Source organism: Piliocolobus tephrosceles, chromosome 4 (genome assembly GCF_002776525.5).
Source record: "Piliocolobus tephrosceles isolate RC106 chromosome 4, ASM277652v3, whole genome shotgun sequence".
Lineage (NCBI taxonomy): Eukaryota > Metazoa > Chordata > Mammalia > Primates > Cercopithecidae > Piliocolobus > Piliocolobus tephrosceles.
In genome coordinates this window covers 118,732,353-118,741,793 of record NC_045437.1, presented here as the reverse complement: position 1 = coordinate 118,741,793, position 9,441 = coordinate 118,732,353, and the positions used below count along the sequence as shown (strand labels likewise).

General features: G+C 42.4%; 1 protein-coding gene across 1 annotated transcript; it reads left to right on the top strand.

The window, feature by feature from the left end:
* Nucleotides 1-316: 316 nt before the first annotated feature.
* SMIM23 (small integral membrane protein 23) lies at nucleotides 317-5,579 on the top strand. Its single transcript, XM_023218749.2, has 4 exons — nucleotides 317-485; nucleotides 4,716-4,767; nucleotides 4,941-5,008; nucleotides 5,239-5,579. The coding sequence occupies exons 1-4, from the start codon at nucleotides 381-383 to the stop codon at nucleotides 5,449-5,451; spliced, it is 438 nt and encodes a 145-aa protein (XP_023074517.1). The 5' UTR covers nucleotides 317-380; the 3' UTR covers nucleotides 5,452-5,579.
* Nucleotides 5,580-9,441: the final 3,862 nt, after the last annotated feature.

The window sequence follows — 9,441 nt, the reverse complement described above, 5'->3', positions numbered from 1 at the left end:
AGCCTCCCAAAGTGCTAGGGATTACATGTGTGAGCCACTACACCCAATCTGTTGTTTTTATATTTTAGAATTCGTATTTTTATTAAAAACTTGCAAATATAGAAGAAAATAATCAGAAAAATCATCATCCTGAAACATAATATTTTGATGCATTTCTTCCTGATCTTTGTTTTCTACACTCATATGAAAAATAAAAGTGAGGGATGGGACTAAAACTCAGGGTGGTGGGAAGGTGGGAACCTTGCTGTCCCCACCTTCTGTGACATCAGAACTCAATGTTTGCGGGATGCCTGGTGACCACAGGTGGGGGAGGGGAAGGGTGCCCTTCTGCCTGTTGAGTGAGGGGAACTTGGTCCACCCAGGCAGCCAGATCTGAGGCCATGGCAACCCAGCAAGTGGGCAGCAGGAGGCGGGTGGCTGCAGAGCTGGTGGCAGTCCAGCTGCTTGAACGGAGAAGGGACAGCCACTGTGATGACAAGAAGCAGGTGAGGCCAGGCCAGGTACATGCTGCTTTCCTCCCACCTGGGCTCCTTTTGCCACTCCAGACTATAAGGCCCTCGAAGCCCGGAATGAACCTTGGACCCACTGTCCCTGGATCCCAGTCTGGTGGAGCACAGCTTAGGGGCTTAGGCATTTCTTGGCAGGGCCGTCACTGACACTGTCTTATTAAATTCTCAGCACTGCCAGCAGAAAGTATGTTCCAGGAAGACTGGGCTTTTTGTTGAGTTTCCCGCTGAATCTCTAGTGCCTAGCATGGTGCTTGGTGCCTAATAGATGCTGAATGAGTGAATGAACTGAAATGGGATAATACTCCTGAACTGGAGAGCTCCTGGACGATTCATTCTCAGGGCTGAAATTCAACACTCACGTGGGATTTCGTCAAAATGGAAAACATTAATGCTTGCTGCACACAGCCTGGTGCATCCACACCCCATCTCTTAGATGCTATCAACCTCATTCACAGAGGGTAAACTGAGGCCCAGAAAGGCAAAAGGGCCATACAGCTGGGACATAACAAGATTTGAAAACACATCCGTCTGTGCTGATCTCCATGCAGCACAGTATAGAAACCAGCAGCAAATAGAATCCCCTGAAATCAGGTTCATCTGCTATAAGAATCCTGAGCAAGGGTTTATTCTGAGGATAAGAAGAAGCTGTGGAAGGGTTTTAAGCAGAGCAATGAACAAATCAGTTCTGTTGTCTCTGTTTTTAAAAGACTTGTTCACTCATTAATTTACTATACATGCACCAAGTGCCTCCTATATGCTGGACCTTGTAGCATATAACAGGGGCCTTCATGGGCACCCATCATGCTGTGGCTTTTCCTGAAATGTGTTCCATAGACACCAGACTCCAGGAATGCTCCGTTTAGAAACATTCTTTACAGAATTCTGTGGCTTGAGGAAGGTTGCATACCCTCATCCCCTCCTGAAGACTGACGCTGCTCATTCACATAAGGAAGGCTCTGAGAAGTCCTTCAACAAAGAAGTCTGCTTAGCTTTGTTTACCACAGCATTTCCCACCTTGATTCTACCAGAGTCCCATTGTTTCTTTTCTTTTCTTTTCTTTTTTTTTTTTTTTGAGACGGAGCCTCGCTGTGTCACCAGGCTAGAGTGCAATGGTGCAATCTTGGCTCACTCCCGGGTTCAAGCAATTCTACCCGAGCAGCTGGGACTACAGGTGCCCGCCACCACACCCAGTTAATTTTTGTATTTTTAGTAGAGCCAGGGTTTCACCCTATTGGCCAGGCTGATCTCGAACTCCTGACCTCGTGATCCACCCACCTCAGTCTCCCAAAGTGCTGGGATTACAGGCATGAGCCGCCGTGCCCGGCCTGCTTCTTTTTTGAAAGACTTTTCAGTGTATTTCAAAATCCATTTTACAGATGAAGAAACTGAGGCTCAGAGAAATTATTTGGCTCAAGCCCCAAGACGACACAAGCAAAAGGACTCAAACTCAATCCTAGTCCGTATTCCTTCCTTTGCCTCCATGCAGCACAGTATAGAAACCAGCAGCAAGCATACTGGGGAAGAAATCAACCTGTGAAATACGTTGATAGAGGACTGGTGAGACACATAGAAGAGCTTCCAGGCCACGAAAACGCATCAGCAATTTTAAAGACTGTGACAGTTAGTGTGTGTCTTCCATGAAAAGGTTCCTAAGGAATATTGTTAAGAAAAGAAAAAGGACCCTAATATTAAATGTACAGTGTGATGATTTTGCATTGGGTGTACACACAGATCAAACTGTAGAACATTTCTCTCACCAAGGGAGGCTCTTTTGGGGCTCCGCCCACCTGGCATCCCACTCCCATAGCAGTGATTCTGATTTCTGTCATCATAGCTGAGTTTTCTATGTTCTTGAATTTCATGTAAATGGAATCATACCATGTATACCTTTGTGTCCGACTTCTTCCACTTATCGCTGTGTCTGTGAAACTCAACCAGTTGTTGCTATGTAACATGTTTATCTTTTTAAGTTAATAATAATATAGTTGCTAGTATTATAAAGAAAATTATCTGGGAAAGAGATAAGTTAGACAAATCTTTCATCTTCTTTGTTTAGTACTGGGTCTAAATGTTACTTCACATACTTGGGTGTCTAAGAAATTTATTCTTTTTTTAAGGCAAACTAAATCTGATTCAGCCACAATCTAGTGAAGTTTGGGGAAAATCGGATATCGGTCAATATGCACACACACACATATTTGAAAAACAAGAAAACTTTAAAAGCATGGTCAAAATTTCCACATTAGCAGAAAAAGAAAAATTAAACTCAGTAGTATAAAGAAATAAAAAAGACAAAATCAGAAATTAAATGTAAAGCAAACAAACAATAAAATTAACCATTTTTAATTGGTAAAATTAAATTAAAAATTGGAAAACTTTTAAATAGACTAAACAAAAAACATACATAGAGAGAATACACAAATTACCAATATCAAGAATGAAAGAGGTCTCTTGTTTCCTCTCTTGACCTCTTTTCTTTAAATATATTTTTAAAAAGAATTGAAGAGGATTATTATCATGACTCTTACAGGCATTAAAAGAATATTAAGGTAATATTCGGAACAATTTGACGCCAATACATTTAGGTGAAATGGATAAATCTTCCTGGGCAGTACAACTTCCAAAATTGACTCAAGAAGAGTCTTAATAACTACAGGCCCAAAAGTTTCAACCAATAAATTTTGTCGATCATTTGAGATGAAAATAATATCAATCTTACACAAATTATTTTATAAAATAGAGGAGAAGGGAGTTCTTACCAATTCATTTTAAGGGGGTAACAAAACCTTGATACCAAAACTTTACAAATGTACAGAAAAAAACAATTTTTTTCTTTGAGACAGAGTCTTGCTCTGTCACCCAGACTGGAGTGCAGTAGCGCAATCTTGGCTCACTGCAACCTCTGCCTCCCAGGCTCAAGCAATGTCCCTGCCTCGGCCTCTTGAGTAGCTGGAATGACAGGCACCTGCCACCAAGGCCAGCTAATTTTTGCGTTTTTAGTAGAGACAGGGTTTTGCCATGTTGGCCAGGCTGGTTGCAAACACCTGATCTCAAGTAATCACCTCGGCCTCCCAAAGTGTTAGGATTACAGGCATGAGCCACCATGCCCAGCCTAGAAAAAAATTTAAACCAATCTCTTATGAATGTAGATGTAAGAAATCTCAACAAAATAGTAGCTTGTCAAATCACGCGATATACAAAAAGGCTAGCTAATGCATCATGAACAACTAGAGTTTACTGAAGAAACTCACTTGGCTCAATATTTAAAACACAACGCAATTTACCACAAAAATGGGGACACGTATAGTGTCTCAGTGGGTACAGAAAAGTCAGTGGGGATTTCTTATAAAATTAAACATACATTTACCATATAACCCAGCATTTGCATTTTTGAATATTAACCCAAGAGAAATGTGAACATATATTCATACAAGGATTCGTATATGAGTGTTCACAGCACTTTTATTCATAATAGCCCCAAACTGGAAACAACACAAAGGTCCATCAACAGGTAAAGAGACTAATTGTGCAATATTCTATGTTCATATAAAATAAATACTCATCAATCAAATACACAATATACTCATCAATACAATTGAGTACAAAACATGGAGGCATTTCAAAAACGGTATCTTAAGCAAAAGAAACTAAATGCAAAAGCACACACACTGTGTAATTCCACTTATACAAGGGTTATGGAACAGGCCAAACTACTCATAGTGACAGAAAACAGATGAATGGTTCTCTCCAGGCAGGGCAGGAGTGAGAATGGAATTGACTGCAAAAGGAAATTTTCAAAGATGATGGAAACGTTCTACATCTTGATTGGGGTGATGGTCTACAGGTATAGACATTTATCAAAACTCATCAGACTCATCAGACTATACTTTTTAAATGTGTGTGTTTTATTATATGTGAATTATATCACAAAGAAGTTTGATCTTAATTTCAAGATCGATTAAAACAAAAAATGTTTAAATGAGAGAAAACGCAAATTCAACATCAGTGAGTTGCCATGTTATCTATTTCTTCAAAGTTTGGGAGTTTTGTAGTAAGCAAGTGTGACTTAGATAACTAGAACAAAAGTTAAGCTCAAAAAATTGTTGCATAAGCATGCCCATGCCTGGCCCTTTGTGATGGAAGCAGGGGGACCTGAAGAGAATTCATCCTCATGTTCTTCCTCCTCCTCCTCTTCTTGCACCCTAGACGCTGTTGGCATTGCTGATCTTGGTCCTGTACTTGAGCGCAGGGATATTGGGTGAGCATTCTGGAATCTGAGAAAGAAGGAACCAGAGCCACATGGTTGCTTGTTAAGGAGACCTCCGTAACCTGCCTTCTCCTACTGACCTTCATCACACTGGGATGACTAACCATGTTTATTTCAATTAGTGCTCATTTGCTCTTAAGAGGTGATGTTTGTGCCTGTTTCAGGAAGCAGTCGGGAGGTGTCAGAAAGGATCAGAGAATGTAACTACTACCAGAATCTTGTAGTTTCCCAGGTAACATATCCAGCAAGGTACTGAGGTGAGGCAATCTGGGAAGGCTTTCCAGAGGAGGTGTCATTGGCAACATGGGTCATGAAAGATAAGTAGGAGCTGGCCAAGTGTAGAAGGTGGGTACTATGAGCACGATGAATAGCACGTGCAAAGGCCCAGGGATCTTTTTGAAACCAGTGGGGGCGGGGAGGAGGGTCCTATCTGAGAAAGTCACTTCCATGTCTGCCTTCCAGGGGCTTGAATATCAGACTGATGAGCCCTCAGAAGAACGGATAAAGACCATCAGGAACTGGCTGAAGGAGAACTTGCATGTCTTCTTGGAGAAGCTAGAGGAAGAGGTGCAAGAGCTGGAGCAGCTAGTGCGGGACCTGGAACTGTGGCTGGATGCTCTTCTGGGAGAGCCGCACCTGGAGGAGCACTGCTCCACACATAAAAGTCACATGTGAGGGGTGGGCCTGGGGCCTGGAGAGAGCACAAAGGTGGGGAGGGGTTGCCAGGGATTTCTCTAAGCAGGGCAGAGCTCTGATTCTTGAAGTTCCAGGCAGGCAAGAAAATAAAGTAGTTGGGAAATGAAGTCCGCTGTTCACATTCATGAATGCTGACAGAAACAGCCTTGGCGGAACACCAGAGCCCGGCTGAGATATTCTCCCTGGCACCATGACATGGACCCCTGGAACAAACACGGGCTTCAGAGCCAGCCATGGGTTCAGGACTCTTCTACTTTCTTGAGACATTGTGTAAGTTTCCTTAACCTGAGACTCAGTTTCCTCACATATAAAAATCAGGGAAACACACTTTGCCTTACAGGAAGACAGTGTATCTCGGGTGTGTATACAGAGTGTGTCTGCCACATAGCGGGTGGGTGTCGGATAAATAGCTCTTCCTTTCTCACATGTTTTTTCCTTCCTCCCTGGAGTGTGGTAAGAGGATACTAGCTCTGGCTAAGTTTGTGGATACTATGCAGCATTCAACCCTCTGACTCTGCTGGTGGAAGTATCCGTTCCTAAAATCTCTATTTGGTGATAGCCATCAAATTTACAAATGCATTTTCTCTTTGACCCAACAATCTGTGTCAGCTACATTTGCCTACACATGAAATGACATGTGTGTAAGATTATTCACCCCAGCTTTATTTGCAATAGCAAAAAAATGGAAGCAACCCAAATAATACCAGGAGGGCTCTGGTTATATAAGTTATGGTACAGTCAGACAATGGGCAATCATATAGCTATCAAAGAGAATGAGGAAACTTTCCACTATGGTGTGAATATGGGTGACCCCAAAAATGCATACATTGGAACCTAATACTCAATGTGACAGTGTTAAGAGCTGGAGCCTTTAGGAGGTGATTAAGTCATGAGGATTGTCCCCTCATTAGTGAGATTCATGCCATTATATTAATAATAGAGGCTTGTTAGTGCCATTATATTAATAATAGAGGCTTGAGGAATCTGTTTGCCCCTTCCACCATATGAGGACACAGCTAGAAGTTCCCTTTTATGAGGAACAAGTGCTTACCAGACACTGAATCTGCTGGTGCCTTGATCTTGGACTTCCCAGCCTCCAGAACTGTGAGTAATAAATGTCTATTATTTACAAATTATGCAGTCTAAGGTGTTTTGTTATAATTGTCCAAATGGACTAATACTTTCCTTCTGCTAAAATGGAAAAGCCTGAAAGATATGTAGTTAAGTGAAAAAAATTAAGGTATAGGCCAGGTGCAGTGGCTCACGTCTGTAATCCCAGCACTTTGGGAGTCCAAGGCAGGCGAATCACTTGAGGTCAGGAGTTTGAGACCAGCCTGGCCAACATGGTGAAACCCCACCTCTATCAAAAATACAAAAAATTAGCCCGGCATGGTGGCATGCACCTGTAATCCCAGTTACTTGGGAGGCTGAGGCAGGAGAATTGTTTCAACCCAGGAGGCAGAGGCTGCAGTGAGCTGAGATTGTGCTGCTGCATTCCAGCCTAGGCGACAGAGTGAGATTCTGTCTCAAAAAAAAAAAAAAAAAAAAAAACATTAAGGTGCAAAAAGGGAGCAGAAGATAAAAATACATGTTTTGTTGTTGATATTGATGATGATAATTATGTTATTAAATATGCATAAAAACTCTAGAAGGAGACAAGCTTGCCGGGGAGTGAGGGGATGTGAAACTGGGCAGATGTGTAACAAGGATGGGAGGGAACTTTTCAGCATATACTTTTCATACTTTCTTGTTTTCAAGCTATGTGCATGTTTTGCTTATTCAAATATTTTTTAAAAACAAATATTTTTAAAAAACAAATTTCTATTTTGCTTGCAGACAAGGACTGGAATATATATATATAAGCAAAAATAACAGTATCACTATGATGAAATTATGAGTGAGTTAATTTTTAAAAATAGTTCCAAAAGAAAACCCTTCTCTTTTGATTAATTTATTTTGATTAAACAATGATCATTTTTTATCTAGGACTTCTCCTTTTTCCCATTACCTCCAGGAAACTTATGGTTGTTCATTATTGGAATTTTATCAGCCCATTGTTTTGGGTTATTTATTTTCCCCTTTCTCTGATTTTTTTGTTTTCTATTTTGATGGAGCTATTATACATGCACCAATTATTAGAATCACCTCAAATCTTTGGATAGTCATGAGGGTTTCAATTACACTAATCTCAGAGGACATCTGACTTACAGGAGATGGCACAGCAATTTGTTTGCCAGGAGGGATTAATCAATTGCCTTTTGGGATGGAAAAAGTCTTTGCAAATTAGTATCCCAATTTTCCACTTTGAATATTTGACAGGGGGTTGGGACCAGAATCTATTTTTTTCACATTTCCAGCTATATTAGCAAGAGTCCTATGGGAAGGGTCTGCTTGATATTTGCTTGCATTTATAGTTACATATTGCCATAGAGTAGTTATGTATGGTTATATTATAGTTATATATTATATATACTTATATGTTTTATTGTATATAAGATACATTTAGAAATATATTGATAAAATAGATATTTTATATATGTATACAAAATTGGGGGATACATTTTTAAAAAAAGAAAATGAGGCCAGGCACGGTGGCTCACACCTGTAATCCCAGCACTTTGGGAGGCCGAGGCAGGCAGATGACTTGAGGTCAGGAGTTCGAGACCAGCCTGGCCAACATGGTGAAACCCCGTCTCTACTAAAAATACAAAAAATAGCCAGGCATCATAGCACATGCCTGTAGTCCCAGCTACTTGGGAGGCTGAGGCAGGAGACTCTCTTGAACCTGAGAGGCAGAGGTTGCAGTGAGCCAAGATCTCGCCATTGCACTCCAGCCTCTGTGACAGAGTGAGACTCTGCCTCAAAAAAAAAAAAAAGGAAAAGAAAACGGAGCTTAGACCTTTGAGGAGTTAAACCACCTCTGTGGGTATTAGAACCTTTGAGAGGAGCTAGCTCTTTGGACACCTCCCCTGTCCCCCCAATGCTGGTGTGGGCCCCTAACCCATTGATGGTGGCTACTTTTGGTGTGTTGGCTTGTGAGCCCATAAAGAACAGGGAGTCACTTGGGATAATTCGGGCAATGAGGGTTTATTGTGGTACTACAAAGGAGCCAGAATCTCCCCCCAAATCCGGGGACATACCAGGGCCTGGGATTGCAGAGACTGGAACAGGGAGGTCTTTGAGAGTTCAGGGTGGCTCCAGTCTAAGGTGTTTTGTTATAATTGTCCAAATGGACTGATACAGGACATGGACAGCTGCAGGAATCCTGGAGCTTTCCTCTAGCACGCCACCTTTACTTTGCCGCTCTCCAGTGTTAGCTTCCTTCGTGTATCTGCTCCACCTCTTCCTGCTTCCAAGCTTTGTATCTCTTATTCAACTTGGCGCTTCTGCTTCTGATTCATCATAGCACTGATTTGTCCCTACCCCATGGGGCCACTCCCTCCTACTTTCCAGCTTCTATTGACTGTGTGATTCTGTCCACATTCCCCAAGTCAAATCCCAGGAGGAGTGGCTGGGATATGGCTGACTCATCCCATTGGCTGGGGCCTCCTGTGCCAAGCCAGGCTCTACACACCAACCTGCCTTTGGGATGACCTGGGGGTGATCACCACGATGCAATCAGCAGTGGCAGGAGGGAGAGGGGAGGACCAAGTGATCCAGAACAGAGCTACCTCAAACTGGAAGCAGGCTGGGGCCATTTCCCTCCAAGGGACTCAGGGCTGCACTAAGATGCCTTGACATGTCATCCAGGATGGTCATGAATGTGGTAGACAGTATACTTCCACGTCCTGAGCGTCAATACCAAGGCAGCAGAATTGCACGAGACAGACACTCAGAGGTCAGACCCTGGGCAGATTCCAGACCTGAGCTAGGGCCAGTGTGAAGGGAGGCAGACGAAAACAATTGCCAAGAATGAGGTGGGAGGTGCTTGGCCACCAGAGTACCCATAGGTGAGTGGGCCAGCCTGCC

What these genes read in the sequence shown, in the direction of transcription:
- SMIM23 (XM_023218749.2), top strand. Translation starts at nt 381, where the DNA reads ATGGCAACCCAGCAAGTGGGCAGCAGGAGGCGGGTGGCTGCAGAGCTG. An exon ending in CTTGAGCGCAGGGATATTGG is followed by an intron (nt 4,768 to 4,940) that starts GTGAGCATTCTG and finishes TGCCTGTTTCAG; the next exon opens with GAAGCAGTCGGGAGGTGTCA. An exon ending in AGAATCTTGTAGTTTCCCAG is followed by an intron (nt 5,009 to 5,238) that starts GTAACATATCCA and finishes TCTGCCTTCCAG; the next exon opens with GGGCTTGAATATCAGACTGA.